A 16,282-nucleotide genomic window follows, 5' to 3' on the forward strand; every position below is an offset into this window, starting at 1 on the left:
GTATGTCAGTATATTGTTATAATTGTTTTATTTTATTATTATTGCTGTTAACCTCTTGTGCCTAATTTATAAATTTAAACTTTATCATAGGCATATATGTGGAGGAAAAAACATAGTATATATACAGTTTGGTACTATGTATGGCTTTGGGCACCCACTGGGGGTCCTGGAAGGTAGCCCCTGCAGATGAGGGGGGATGATTTTATTGAGGATGTTTTTGAATAAAAATCCTAGTATTAAGCCATCCTTAAATTTTTAGAGTAAATCTTATTCAGTTTTGAAAAATTATTTATATAGTACTGGATTTATGTTGCTGATACCTTAGTTAAAACGAATGAAAATTTTTATTTTGCTACATTGGCTTTGACGGTTATATTAACTTTGATAAATAATTTGGGAAGTGTTTCCTCATTCTGTAATCTTGGAACAGTTTAAATAACATGAGGGTTGTTACTTGAAAGTTTTCAAGGACTTGCTCATAAAACACTCTGGACCCAACTCCTTTTTTGGAGATAGTTATTTGAACATTTAAAAAAAAGTCTCCCGTGAATATCAGTCTATTACAGCTTTCCAGTTCTTATTGAATCCATTTACTTGAAAATTGCACATTTCATTGGGCTAAGAATTTGTTGCCATAGAGCTATAAAGTTTATTTTTATAATTAATTTGTTTCATACTGTTTATATTGCCAAGTATTTGTATTTCTCTCTCTAGTGTGCATATTTTAATGATATTTGTATAGGTGAAATACTGTATTTATTAATCAATTTACTTATGTATCAATTCCACTGTTATTTTCCTGCTGTCTTAATTTCTGCTTTTATTTTGATTAGTTTTTCCTTACATTTCTCTAAGATTTATTTTTATGTGTTCTCTACTCCATGTTCTGCATTAGTATTATTTTAAAATAATTATGGTCAAAGACTTTGTAAATTAAATTAAAAAAATTATTCTTTTTAGATTTATCAAAAAGGTACACATTTTTGGGGTACCCTGGTGTCTCAGCTGGCTAAGTGTCTGGCTTCAGCTCAGGTCGTGATCTCATGGTTCGTGAGTTTGAGCCCCACGTCGGGCTCTGTGCTGACAGCTCAGAGCCTGGAGCCTGCTTTGGATTCTGTGTCTCCCTCTCTCTGCCCGCCCCCTTCAAAAATAAATAAATATTCCAAAAATTTTTTTAAAAGATACACATTTTTAAAATCAGAAAATTATTAAGACCTATGTTCAGTAAACCCATTTTCAAGAGGTAATAGAAACAAAATAAGAGAGGAGACACCAATGTTCAATACACCATGCATCAGATTGGGGTTACTTGGTCTTTATTGAAGTTTGTTTGCATATATGAAAAGTTTCACAAGATTAAGTCATGAGATCCAGATACACTTAGGTTTTGACTGACTTCATGTGATTATCACTAACATTGCCTGTTTGAGGCAATGGTGACATTATTGCCATACAGAACATCCATCTGTTTCCTCCAGACTTGCCCCATGGTCCGGGGTCCTTATCCAGCCACCTGCAGGACTCAGTACGCAAATGCCTTGCTTTACATCTATCCCTTTGATTTTCACGTATTTCTCAACAAGAAACACAACCGAGTTGTATTCTTCCTCAATTAAACGGAATCACAATTGCAAAAATTAAAATCCAATGACCAATTTTAGTTTTAAAAACTAGAAGAGGAAAAAAAAAAGATGTTATTATCAGTAATGACTTTGGAAAGTCTTCTTTAAAACATAATGAGGGCAAGTTATTTTGGAAATAACTGTATCCTATTCGTATATAAGCTTCTCTATAAAGGTGCCCCCCGCTGTGGGGCAGAGAGGCCGAGGTGAATCCCACTGCTTTCTTTGCCGCTTCCTCTCCTGTATTGCCGATGCCCAGGGGGTAAGAGTCCTCAATGGTGGCTCAATCCAGCTCTTTCATTTAGACTTAGCTCTCATTCCAATTTAGGCTTCTCTTTCTCTTCTTCCATACCTAGAAATTCAGGCAAAGCACTTTATTTTAACATCAGATTAAACTGTGAGCAGCTTCTCCGAGGCTGCTCAAAAAACCCCTCTCCTCTCCGCACACGTCTCCCCATCCACTCTGTTGTACCCACTCCCTTTCTCCTAGCTAAGAAGGAAAATCCTTTCCAACTTTCTCCTGAGACTTCTTTAGTGACCTCTGTCCCCACCCTTTACCTTGAGATCAGGACACACCCAGGTCTTATGGCATCTGGGGGTGAGGGGTGCAAGTCAATTCTTGACTCATTGAGTCCGTACAGAAACCCCCACCAGACCGCTTTGTAACCAGCTTCTAACATTGGAAGGTGTGCAGCTGATGAGTCTCAAACATGCCTTACTTATTTTGATTTTGGTCCTGTTTCTTCTCAAGGCAAGGACTCTGGATTTTCAAAAGTGAAGAAAAAAAAAATTTTGTTTTAACTCACCGAGAGCTTGTTAGGCAGTTAGGCACAAGAACTGTTTATTTCCATACCTTTGTGTACTTAAACTCAAGTTCTCCCTCTATTCACCCCACTCTTGGGAGAACTATGTTTTACCTCCTGAGAGACTCATATGTACTGGACCAGTAAGACCTCTGCCTGTGGTCTGTAGTGAATAGTTAGTTAATGATGTTTCATTTTCCTGGAGATGAAAATGTTGAAGTCATTGTCATGCATTAAAGTTAAACTGGTAAATGCTCCCCGCTTCTTTCTTTTGCTTCTTGCTAAATATTATTCATCTGAAACCAAATTCTCAAACTTTTTGCCCGAAACAAAAGAACCCCACATATTGCTTTGCAGCTTTTATTGGTATTCTTTTACAAGTCGTAAGCTCTCTGAAGGCAGAGCCCTTAACTGTTTTGTTTCTGATAACATCCCTAGCACCTAACACAGTGCCTGACTGACAGTAGGAGCTAATTTAATCATTATGGAATCAGTTTATAAACAATGAATACGAGGAAGGCCTCAGAAGGCTATGCTAGTGGGAAAGCAGAATAAAATAAGGAACTTCACAATATAAAAAAATGTAAAGCCTCATCCCAGAGGGTTACTCTCACAGGGCTCATACTAGGGAGGATTCCCCTTCCCCTCAGCACCCAGCTCCCGGTATTTGTTTTGTGGGGCCAGGGCGGTGGTGGTGGGAATGTGGGTAACATGCTCTGAACAGGTGTCCTTAGACAGTCTTTCAGGTTTGGTTTTCATGACTAAGGAACTGGCACAGATCTGTAACACTTCTTCCAAAGTGCTTCTCAGAAATCATATTAAGGAAAACTTCAGATTGAGGACTAAGGACATCTGAAGGGAGGAGGAATAGGGTTAAGGGGGAGAAGGCCAGGAGATGCCTTAGTTGTTGGTAACCAAGGCAAAGGCAGAAAAACACAACAGGGATTCCTTTCAAGCAGCACACATGACTTGGGTCCCAACTTTGTCCCATGTTCCCTCTCCTGTGGAGAAGCTCTCAGGAACTAATAACTGCTTGCTTTTCCTTAAAGTCTGTTTCCTCCTAAGTGTTCTCCTGCAGATGGGTTGACTTGGCAGCGACAGTGGAATCTTCAAAAGCGGGGGTGGAGAACAGGGGGTGTTCATTGACCCAGACAGGAAAAATGGCTCCCCACCTACTTTAGTTTGGCAGCTTTGAGGTAGAGGGAAAAAATTAGACAGCTGTAAATAATATTTGGAAGAACCAGAGGTATAATTTCCACACAAATAGCAGAAAGAAACCTGTCACAAAGCTAAGGCAGGACGTGCTTTTGGGAACCTGGAGGAAGAGCTGATTGACCCTGAGAGAGTTAGTCACATGTGATTCCCCTAGGCTGGGAGAAGAGCTCAACCAGAGGGCAGTGCTGGGACACTGCAGGCCTGGGTGGGCCTGGGTGGGCCATGAGCTGGATGGGCAGCTGTGGGAGAAAAAAAGAAAGAGGGTTTCTGTCATAAAGATCTGGCTCCAACCTCCTTTCTCTTTTGCTCGTCTCTCTCCTCACCCCAACCTTTCACTTTTGGACACTCATTTCTGGTCGTATTAAGTTTTACTTTAGTAAGATTGGTCACCCCAGTTAGACACACTGGCATTGGAATAAATTCTTAGCTTAAGTACAGAAATATCTCAGCTGTTACAGGTTGAATTGTGTCCTCCCACCACCGTGCCCCCAAATTCATATGTTGAAGTCCTAACCTCAGAGCCTAACCTCAGAGAGAAGGCCAAGGGGGGTGGCAGGACGACCATGTGCTAAAGAGATGAGGGCATGCCCTTCGTGGATCCAATTAACCATTTCAGCAGCAGCCAGGAGAGATTTGTGGGGGACCTTCTTGTCTGATGATGTGGACCTCTGTGGATTGCATGGGAAGCCAAAAAGGGTTTTGAGAATTTTGTGCCAGCAGGAACCCTGCCAGCCGGACTAAAAGGGACAGAGGCAGCATGAAATGAAAGAAGAATGACTTCTAAGGTGGTTCAGGGGCTAGTCTTCTCCAGAGGGTAAGGCTTCCACCCAGGGGCCAGGGGAAGTGGCCCGAGGATGGAGTATTCAGCCAAAGACGATCATTCTCAAGCCTTTAAATCTAATAGAATTTGCCCTGTTACGTTTCACACTTGGTTGGGATCTGTGACGCCCTTGCCCGCTGTGATTTCTCCTTTTTGGAAAGGGTGTGTATATTCTATGCCTGTCTCACTATTATGTTTGGGAAGCAGATAACTTTCTGTCTGGCTTCACAGGTTCACAACTGAAAAGCAATTGTGCTTCAAGATGAATTATACCCCAAGTCTTAACCAGACCTGATTTAGATGATATTTAAGATGAGATTTTAGCCCTAAGAGTTGATGCTGTAAAGACTTTTGGGGCTGTTGGGAATGTATTTTGTATGAATGAAGGACGTGAATTTTGGGGTCAGAAGGCAGAGTGTTATGGGTGGAATTGTGTCTCCACACACCTAACCCCGAGTACCTCAGAATGTGATTGTATTTGGAGATAAGGTCTTTACCAAGTAAAAATGAAGTTATTGGGGTGGACCCTAATCAAATATGGCCATTGTCTTTATAGAAAGGGTAAATTTGGAGACAGCCTCACACACAGGGACAACTGTCACGTGAACATGAAGATGGTCATCTACAAGCTAAGGAGAGAGGCCTGGAAGAGATCCCTCCGTCATGGTTCTCAGAAGGAACCTTTCCTGCCAATACCTTCATTTTGGTCTTCTGGCCTCCAGAGCTGTGAGACATTGCATTTCTATTGTTTAAGTCACCCAGCTTTTGCTGGGTTTAAGTCACCCCGTACTTTGCTGTAGCAGCCCTAGCAAACCATTACAAGAGTCACAACTCCACTTAGAGTTACTTTTCTTTAAAAAGAGCAAATGCTTACATATAAATTTAGCCTATTTAAGGGCTTTTTGTTCATTGTTCTTATCAAGTTGGTCTATTTTGTTATTTTATGAACTAGGTCCATGGGTCTTAGTGAGGTTTCTAGCCTCTTATGGGTCTGGATTTCCAATGGTGACAATCTGATGGCTCAGTAAAAGTAACACTGGACTGGACATTATGCAGAAGGTGTTGGCTCTGCCACCACCTATATTGGTGGGTCACCTAGGATTTCCAGGCTCAGCTGCTTCTTAGTAAAAAAGCCAGCTTTTCTGGGTTTCTAATATCCTTTTCTGTTCAATGATTCTGTAATAATGTGATTCTGTCTCGAAGTTGAAGTCAACATAGCATAACCAAGTGGAGGAAGTGAAGCCATTAAAAATCATTATGGACACAAGGAAGGGGGCTCCGTGTGATATCCCTGCTTCTTGGGGGATTTTGTTTTGGATGTAGTAAATGTACTCAGGATTCTAACTCTCCCTGACTGTATTCAGTTCATTGCAACACACGCAAACACACACACACATATGGCACATACTGCTTTTAATCAGCACTTTCAAATTTAACCATGTATGGAAACAGGCAGCTAATGTAGTGGAGCAAAGTGGCCAGGTGAAAACTAGGAACACTTAAGGAGCCAGCTCAAGGGGGCAACTGATCCATTGTTGCCATAAGTGGGCTTGGTGGGCCTGGTGTTGCCAGATCTTAAAAAAGTATCTGATAAGCTGGTGAATCTGGCCTGTATGTATAATCTCCCAATTTTTTTTTTTTAACGTTTATTTATTTTTGGGACAGAGAGAGACAGAGCATGAACGGGGGAGGGGCTGAGAGAGAGGGTGACACAGAATCGGAAACAGGCTCCAGGCTCTGAGCCATCAGCCCAGAGCCCGACGCGGGGCTCGAACTCACGGACCGCGAGATCGTGACCTGGCTGAAGTGGGACGCTTAACCGACTGCGCCACCCAGGCGCCCCTAATCTCCCAATTTTTAAATGTTGGTTCAAAAAGAAAAATCCCACCATGTAGGTCTAACAAAACTTTTGGCAAGTAAATCTGGGGGGAGGCCATCAGTTTGCAATCCTTCTCATAGATGAGAAAAATGTGTCCACTTGAAACATCTGCCTTTGTGGAATTAACTAGATGGTCCCATGTAGATAAAATTAATCTCCATACCTAAAATGAGTTGTGGAATATGAGTCAACCTTACTTAAGAGAATGGCCCAAATTAAATTGAACGGATCATTAAAAAAACCCTGAGTTTCACTATTCATTTTTAACTTCTCACTTAGAGCTGCTAAAGAGCAGTATTCTATGAATCCACACCGGATTTTTCTCTTTCCTGGTCTTCAGGCCATCTTCTCTTAGGAGTAGCAGAACAATGGCCAAATGACCATTGGAATCAAGCTAAATCAAGGGGAAAGAGTCATAAATACTTCCTGAATAACATATAGAAAGCATATTAGCCTACATTTAAATATGGCCTTTCTCCCAAGAAGCTGAGAAATGTTTACATTTTGTTCTCAAAATATTTCTGCAAGTTAGCTAAATACTTTCATAAGTTAGCTAATAAAGATCACTATTCCCATTAAACAGAGAAGGAATTATTAAAAGATTAATTTCTTGTTTCCCAAGCTGTGGCCTGAACTGAATGAAACATTTTGACACTTTTTCTAATAGACCACTTATTAAAATTAAGCCAGCTGCCGAGAAAAGAAATCCTTAAATTCCTCCTGGCCACTTACCATTGGCCAATGCCTTGACACACAATCTTAGAAGGTCCACACACAAAAAAGTCCAACTTGGTAACCATGCAACGACTGTGTTTTATTTGTCTAATAAGATCCGGTTCCTGGCACAGTGTCTGGCACAATGTAGGGTGCTCAGTGTTTGTGGAACAGAGATCATTTGCAAGTGATGTCTAGAATGTTGTGATTCTGTTGGCGGAGATGCCCAGAACTCTCCAAAATTCCCAAACCATTTTGCCTTTGGAAATACTTTCATGCAGGACTCAAACCACTACATACGGTGCTGTTGCTTTTTCCACCTTCCCATTTGTTATGTTATCTTACATACGCTTTGGACAGGGGTTTGCACAGCTTGGGTAAGATTACGTGCCTTGCCAAGATAGAGGCGCTGCCGTAAACAGAAACAAAAGATAAATCAAGTCATAGGTTAAGAGAGTTTCTATAGCAATGAAGTATCATTACCTTTACTGCCTGTACCTCTTTGTCACCTCCAGCCCTTGAATATGACAGTCACTGGTGAATCACAGTGGCCACAGGTAGTCTGAGCTGCTTGGGGTTCTAGCAGAACAGTGGGGGAGACCTCTCTGAAGCTACTGCACCCACACAAGGGATGATGTAAGAAGTGGAGGTCTGGGTGGCTTTTAATGAGACTATTTGGTTACATCTAATATTTTATCTATTTAATTGGGGGAGGTCCCTTTAGCTAAAGCAGTATTTTCTGATCAGAGTGAACTTCCTAAATTTTTGTTGTTGTTGTTCACGCTACATTTCTCCCTATAAAATTTTATAGACATGCTTCTTTTCTCTGAGATTTGGATGTTTTACTAGCTAATAAGACAAAGTGAGTAATAGACCTTTCAGGTAACTGCGAGCGGCTCTTAAATTAACACTGTGTAGTTATAAAAATGAAGCTCTTCATAGGTGATCCTTGGCTACAATGGAATTTTCCTTCAGTGTCTGCACACGCTCTTTTAGACAGTGGTTCTCCTGCTTTATGCTCCCCTAAACAATACTTACTTCTCTGTGTATCCCAGATATAGCTGTTCAGAACTTCTCCCAGCAGGTACAAAAAGTTCATTAAGATGGTTGTAGACCCAAAGAAGATGATTCTGGCTCCTGGGCCAATGTGTTCCAGGAAAGGATACACCCACATCCCAGTTACGTGATGCACCCAGCACACCCTGCAATAGAATTGGAAAGGAGACAAAGACAGGAGTTCCTCTCATGTCACATTTCAAACTCCTGTTATTGTGAATATGGACCCTCCACTCACACCACTCTTCGGCAATGTGTGTCACAACTTCGCTTCTGACACTCGGGAGTTACCAGGAAGTTTGTTGTTGTTTGTTTGTTTTCTTACACTTTTTATTCTAAAATAATTTTAGACTCACAGAGGAGTTGCAAATATGGTACAGAGAGTTCCAGTAAGCCCTTCACCTCAGCTTCCCTGAATGTTAACTTGTATGGCCATTGCACAATTAACTAAGGCGAAGCCATTTGCATTTGTACATTTCTAACTGGACTGCAGACTTTATTCGGAATTCCCATTTCCCCACGAATGCCCTTTTTCTGGTCCAGGGTCCCACGTGTACTTGGTAGTCCCATCTTAGTCTCCTCCAATCTGGCAGTTCTTTGGTTTCTCCTTGTCTTTCCTGACATTTGATGGGTTCTGGTCAGGTATTTGAAACGTGTTTCTCTCAAGACTCTTATATAATCTTCATTTCTTCCTTACATACTGAGACACTATAGCATCAGGCAGCCACACTGTAATCCAACCTAGGCGAGTATGTGCAGGTGTCTTCCATACTGCCTTCCAACCAGATACCAGTGCGTACTCAGCAGTGTTCTCAGCGTAACCTGCAGTGTGTCTATACCGACAGAGCCATCCTGTAACCTCACTGGCACTTGGCTTCCTACCACCTGGATTGTTGGCTCCTGGATTTGTTTCTTTCCTTGTTTTCCCCTAGTGCACGTAATACTTGCTTGTAATCATTCTATTTGTGTTCCGGAGATATTTTAGGTTCAGTGGGAATACAACATCATTAATCTCCACTGTTTTCAAAAGTTTAGTTAGAATTTTTACTCACTTGGTTTGGTCTCAACACAACTGTAAAAAGCAATTTTCTGAAACATTCTTGGGTTCATCACTTGATCAACTGCCGTCGATTTTGAAGACTAATTATAATATAAATAATATTATTGCAGGAGGAATAAGTATTACTTTTGATACTTATGTGTTTTGGGGTCATCTTCCTTATCACCCACGGCTTCACTCATTGTTAAGCACCTTGTGTATCTATTACCTATATATTTACCACACTGACGCGAGAACCCTGGGGATATTTATCTTAGAGCTTGCTGTCTCAGTGAGGGTGATACCACTCCCCCTCAAAGAGGTGAAAATTGGTTCTGACAGGGTGGTGAAGAAATCTTACTGTTTTTATGTGTTAAGCACAGACACTTACATACACAGAACATAAACAGGTACACAGTACATCTGTGGTGTTAACATTTCATGGGCCCAGCTAGTCCACATCGGTATAAATCCAAAAGAACTGAATTGAAAGCAGGAACATAAACAGATATTTGTACCCCAATGTTCATAGCAGCACCATTCACAATAGCCACAAGGTATGGAAACGGTGCAGGTGTACATCTAGGATGGATGGATACACAAGACTGGTCTAGCCATACAACGTAGTATTTTTCAGCCATGAAGAAGAATGACACTATGATACATGCTACAACATGACGGACCTTGAAAACATACTAAGTGAAAGAAGCCAGACGCAAAAGGACAAATAGTGTATGATTCCACCTATATGAGGTACAAGAACAGGCAAATTCAGAGACAGGAAGTATAATAGAGGGGGGAGGGCTGGGGGGAGTGGGGAATAGGGAGTTAAGGTATAAGGAGTACAGAGTTTATGTCGGAGAAGATGAACATGTTTTGGATAAAGATGGTGGTGACGGTTACATGACATTGTGAGTGTATTTAATGACACTGAGTTGTACAATTCTAAATGGTTAAAAGGATAAATACGTTGTGTATATTTTACCACAATACAACATTTTTATGGGTTGGAGATTGGGAACGAAAATTACCTAGAAAGGTCCCTTGGTGGGGTCTTCAATAAGGAAAGAAAGGTGGAGAAACATGGTCTTAGTGGGAAGAAATGGTCATTAGGTGCATCCAGGTCAGCTTGAATAACTGTTCAAACTAAAGGCTTTTTACCAAGAGAGGAAGCCAAGCAAGTCAAGAGTTTTCTTTCTTAAAAAGGTTGAAGGATTTGTGAGAATCAGCAGATATTAAAATTTTAGAACTACCCTATGGGATTCTGATGCATCATACTGTGTTTGTCCATAAATTAGAGGCAGTTTTCTCTTCCTAATCTTTTCTTCACTGGTGTAAGGAATGTTGTGTGCTCATCAAGTGGCTTATTAATTTCCATTGAGATAATGTGCAATATCCCCAAAATGTAATACTATAAAGCTATAATTGACTTTGCAAACCAACTTATAAAATTATAATCTGACTCACCACGAAACTGTTTCCTTAATTAGGCAAATTAGCAGCAATTCAAATTATGAATGCTAGTAGCATTTTTTTCTACCTGTTCCTGGCTTTCTACTTGCTTCTGGTAGCATGAACCTTTCACCGGCAGCTTTTGGTAATGTGTCTTATGCAGGCCTCTGCTCCTCAGACACTGTTTGCAGTGTACTTTTGGTCTGAATGGAACCATCTCATACTACTGAAGAGATATAACAACCACAACCATATCCCATCTATCTGTAGATGACTCCTACATTTACATCTCTAGTCTTGACCTCTCCCTGATTTCCAGAGTTCGATACTCAGGTGCCCACCACACATCTCCATGGGAGGATGCACCTCCAACCCAACACTTCCATGATGTCCTCATCATCCCTGCATCCTAATTCCTGCATGTGTCTCCCCGCCATCTAATAGCGAACATGCATCTTCCACATCTTTCACTTCTCACATCAGTGATTACTACATTATTGCAGCAGTAGTTTGGGGCAGAAAATGTGGAGTCATTTCTGACTTTTCTTTTTCTCACAACCCACACCCAATCCATCCTTGGATCCCATTGGCTCTATTTTCCAAATAGACCCAAGACATCTACTTCTCACCATGGCCACCACTACTATCTGGGTTCAAGCCATCGTCATCTCTCACTGGAACTACTGCAAGAGCTTCCTATGTCTTTGTTTCTACCCTTGCTACTGTCTGTTCAGTAGGCCATTCTCATTGGAGCAGCCAGACTGATCTAGATTACATGCAAATCAGGTTGTGCCACTACTTTGCTCAAAAGTCTTGCTTCCCCTCTCACTTAGACTAAAAGCCAGAGACCCCAGGGGGTTCTTCAGGGAACTACCTAGGCTTGCCGGGCACTTTTCTGACTTTTCCTCTTCTTCTTGCTCACTCCACTCCGGCCACACTGACTCCCTGGCCTTCCTTAAGAACATTGAGCACATTTTATGTGTTCCTGTGATTGGCACATTACTTCTTATCCCTATCTCCCCTACAGTATGCCCAATGTTCCCTTTTGTCCTTTGGTTTTCACTCAAAGGACACCTAATTGAGAAATTAGGTCTTCCCAGGCCACTGCATCTAAAAGTTGGAACCTTTGTCCTCAATGTTTCTATTCTCCATCTCTTTATTTTTCTCCTCAGCCAGTTAATTTACTGTATTTATTTTTACTTATCTGTTTATCATCTGTCCTATGAGCATAAGCATTTTTATATTTTTCTCTGTTATGTTCATTGCTAGATTCTGTGGCCCTTGAAACAGTGTCTGGCACACAGGATGCACTCAATACTTATTTATTGAATTAATAACTGAATAAAGAAATACCAAAAACAACAACATAAGCCTTTACTATATGACAGGCACTTTGACATAACTTTAAAAAAATAATTTAAAAAATCTCCCACCTCCCCCATCTCTATGCCTTTGGTCATCAGCAAAGCTTTTCTGTAGAGAACTAGATAGTAAATATTCTCAGTTTGGAGGCCATATGGTCTCTGTCACAACTCTCAATTCTGCCATTTAGTGCAAAAGTAGCTACAGACAGTATGTGAACAAAAGAGTGAGGTTGTGTTCCAAAAAAAAAAAAAAAACCAAAAAAAAAACCAGTGGAAATGTAAAATTCTCAGGGCAGGGGAGTGGAAAGCCATTCTAAGTGTGGTGCTTTGATATGGTGTGTAATCTCCTTCACCTTATTCAACCACTGTATGAGGTACGATCCCCATTTTACAGGTAAAGAAGCTGAGACTGGACTAAAGAATGTGCAGGAAAAACAGCAAGCCTGGGAAAGGAATGATGCAGAGCTGACTTCTTTTCTGCTTCATGGACTTGGTTCCCTAAATGAGGATTTTACTATAGTCTCCAAAATGAAGTGAGGGTTTTCTTTTTAACAAACGTTGTCTTCACTGCACCTCAGACACAGAAGTTGTGTTATGTGGGTTTCACTGGATCCGTGTGAATGATGCACCTACTTGTTCTGACAAGTTGTGCTTTCGCCATTTGTTTCCTTGATAAGATCAGGGCTCAATTTCCGGCACAAAAATGACTCATGGCCTTGCTCATCTATCTGTGGAGAGTTCCCGGTTCTTGGTTGACTTTCAATTTCTATCTTGTTCTAAAGCCTTCCTGTCTTCGTGCCCAAATATTCTTTTTTTTTTTTAACGTTTATTTATTTTTGAGACAGGGAGAGACAGAGCATGAACAGGGGAGGGTCAGAGAGAGGGAGACACAGAATCTGAAACAGGCTCCAGGCTCCGAGCTGTCAGCACAGAGCCCGACGAGGGGCTCTAACTCACGGACTGCGAGATCATGACCTGAGCCGAAGTCGGCCGCTTAACCGACTGAGCCACCCAGGCGCCCCCCAAATAGCTTATTCTTAAGGTAATGACACCAATTTTAATTTTAGCCTAAAAATTTGATGCATGTGTGTGTGTGTACGCACATGTGCATATGCAGATATGCCGGTGTTCTAGTATCAGGATACTTCTGAGACTATTTATTAAATATACCTCCATTTTAGTTCACTCTAATGTGCAATTAAAAAAAATGACATCTATTAATGCCTCCTAGCTAAGTGCTGTGCTACACAGGTGTCTTTCGTTACAGCATGACCAAAAAGTTTCCATCAAATTCGTAAATACTGTTCTTGATCTCTTCAAAGGCAAATTTCTCCAGGGAGTCTGCACTCGTTGACTCCATACCTGTACTTTGAACTCATTCCTCCCACAACAGTCTGGCTTCTTGTCTTGATACTCTACCAAAACAAAGCAGCTCATTGACATCAATTTCTCCTGGTTTTCCTCTTGTCTTTTTGGTCACTCTTCTTGGTTCTCTTTGTAAGTTCACCCTCCACTACCCAACCAGGAAATGCTGAATTTCTTTAGAGTTTGGTTTTGAAGTCTTCTTCTCATGGTGTGCATTCTCAGTTAACAAATTCATTTATGTCCACTGCTTCATGTCTATAACCCCATACGTAGATATTTCACAAAACTGTGTCCTAATCCAGAGCTCTCCTCTGATTCAGAGAAGTCTATCAAATGGTCCTTAAAACACCTTAAGCATACCTCAAAATCCATACATCTAAAGCCAAAGTCATGCTGCTCTCCCTCAAATGTGGTCTTCCTCTGGCATTCCTTCTTATCTGCACACGGTACTACCACTCATTCAGTTTTGCAGCTCAAATCTGGGAGTCATCTTTGCTGCTTCTCTCTCTTTTGCATCACATATATTCAACCCATTATCTTATCCTGTCAAGGTTATCTCACACACACATCTCTCCACTGTGTTGATTTTTTTTTCCGTCTCCATCACCAGCATCTTAATTTGTGTTGTGATCATCTCTGTTTGGAGTACTGGAATAGTTTCTAATTGTCTCCACATCTACTTTTGTCTCCTTCTGATCCATCCTCACAAGTGCCAGAGTAATCGTTTTGAGCCAGAAATCTGAATGCATTATATTCCTGCTTCAAATACATCAATGGCCTCTCACTGCTTTATTGTTAAAGACCTAAATTGTTAACGAGGTCCAGAGTGGTCATCATAGAGTGGCTTCTACCTGTCTCATACTCCCTCTCATACATGGCTCGTATTTTCATTTGGTTCCTTGATTTTACCATATTCCTTTGTGCCATGTAAATTTTTACAAGTTCCTCCTTCTGCCTATGCTGTTAGTTTCCCATCCCTTAGACATACTTCTCCTTTATATCTTAGCTCAATCAATGTAATTTATCAGTCATCAATTAGCAGAATTTTCCTCAATCTATTAGATTAGGTCAGATTAGCTCATAGAGAGCACTGAATCTATTTTTAAGCTCTTCTTTTATTAGCACTTACATTTGAATGATATCTTTATTTGAATATGTCTCCCTGCCTAGAGTATTCTTTGAGGTGAGGGGCTGTGTCTACTTTTACTTACTGTATCACCAGCACTTATCATAATGTCTGTCACATAGTGGGAGAGTGAATGAATGAATTTGTAGCATTTAAGCTGTGATAGAAAGGATGAGTGAGAGTTGAACAAAGATGGAATACATATCCAAAGACCTGAAAACAAGGGAAAGTTCCCAGATATTCACGAAGAAGACATTTTTGTTGAGATCAAGGGAGAGAGGGCATGAGGGGGCAGGCAGATGCCAAACTGTAGGTGGCTTTTTAAGCCCTGGTAAGAATTACAGACTGTATTCTCCTGGGGACAACAGGAAGTCTTTGAACAGTAATAACTAAGTGTGAAACATATCAGTTGACCTGGAAACCAATGATATCAGAAATGGTGGTAGCCCAGATTGGAGTGGTAGCATTAGGAATGAAAATTAGCAGGTAGATTCAAGAAATATTTAGACCAGTGTCTATCAAACTGTAGGTCATAAGCAGTGGCATGCTGGAGATGGTCAGGAGAGCTGGTTTTTGGATTTCGGGGATGTTTGCAAGCTCTTTGGTTGGTAGCTTAGATTCATCCATGGTGGGTATATTTACACCACAGACTCAAATGCTACACATCAGGTTCCCCCTCCCTTGCCTCCAGAAGAGATGGTTGCTAAACATTTGCCAGTAACCCATTAGTTACTAGCATTTTAAAAAGCAACAATAGAAGAAAACATAGTAGAAATGTCAGAAAACTTTGCATAAAGTGATGATAAAAATTGCTTTGTGAAACTTGTGTTCCACTTTTGTGTGTGTGTGTGTGCACACAGGCTAATGCATGCTGGCTGGGTCATGATACAAAAGATGTTTCTTTTACTCACAGTAAAATAAATTTGAAAGACAATGATTTAGAAAATAGAATTAAGAGAACTTGGTGATTGATTGGATTTAGGCAGTGAGGGAAGTGAGATGAGCTAAGGATGAATCATAGATTCCTGGCTTGATTAACTGGGTGGAGAGTGCTGCCATTTCCTGAGATAGGGAATGCCATAAGGGAGCCCGTTTGAGGGGATGATGAGTTCAGTTTGGACATGTTGAATTTGAAGTGTCTGTAAGAGATCCAAGAGGAGATTTCCTGAAGGCAGTTACATGGGTTTGGACTGTAGAGAAAGGACTGATGTGGCAATACAGATAGAGGGTTCATTGGCCAAAAGAAGGTGGTTGGAGCTATCAGAACAAATTGAGATCACCCAGGTAGAGTATGAGGCATGAAGCATCCATGAGAGGGCCCTGGAAAAGATCAAGATCTAAGGGGTAGTTCAAGGAGAATGAGGCTAGAAAGCAGACCAAAAGGAAAAAAAAAAAAGCGCTAGCGACAGGGAAAGAAGACAGAGAAGTATAATGTCTGGCAGGCAGGGGACAAGTGGGAAAAGGAAAAACTAGACAACATCTAGTAGCGCAATATATTTGAGAATTGAGACTAATTAGAAAACGGACTTTCCTCCCACAAAGTAAAAGCAAGAAACTTTCATGTTCCAAGTGGTATGTGTCTCATTCAAATCTATTTTGGATTTTGGCCAGGTATAAATGATAAATAGTTAAGTAAAGAAAAATTGACTTTGTTAAGCTCAGTAGCTCTTATGCCACATAGAAAAATTTCATCCTACCCCCATCAGTCATGAGTGGTGGTGGTCACTGGAACCCTTGAGGAGCTGTAGTGAAGAAGGCATATCACCCTCCCCTTTTCTGATTCTGTCACGCTTATTTATCCTGAAGAGACACATGTACCTATTTTAC

At 40.9% G+C, this 16,282-nt stretch overlaps 1 protein-coding gene across 12 annotated transcripts in view; it reads right to left on the reverse strand.

The window, feature by feature from the left end:
- Positions 1–1,299: 1,299 nt before the first annotated feature.
- Positions 1,300–16,282, reverse strand: part of AIG1 (androgen induced 1) — a 242,098-nt gene continuing 227,115 nt past the window's right edge. For 3 of the 12 annotated variants that reach the window (XM_027056743.2, XM_027056744.2, XM_015061857.3), the window contains 2 exons: positions 8,092–8,255; positions 1,300–1,974 (listed from right to left, as the gene is read on the reverse strand). In XM_027056743.2, the coding sequence (XP_026912544.1) occupies positions 1,937–1,974; positions 8,092–8,255 (202 nt within the window). In that variant the 3' untranslated portion in view covers positions 1,300–1,936. Of the gene's footprint in view, positions 1,975–2,341; positions 3,880–3,903; positions 4,309–6,089; positions 7,463–8,091; positions 8,256–16,282 lie in introns of those variants that run through there. The other 9 variants (XM_027056741.2, XM_015061859.3, XM_027056742.2 and 6 more) reach the window with 7 other exon arrangements.

This window comes from Acinonyx jubatus, chromosome B2 (assembly GCF_027475565.1).
Source record: "Acinonyx jubatus isolate Ajub_Pintada_27869175 chromosome B2, VMU_Ajub_asm_v1.0, whole genome shotgun sequence".
Taxonomy (NCBI): Eukaryota; Metazoa; Chordata; class Mammalia; order Carnivora; family Felidae; genus Acinonyx; species Acinonyx jubatus.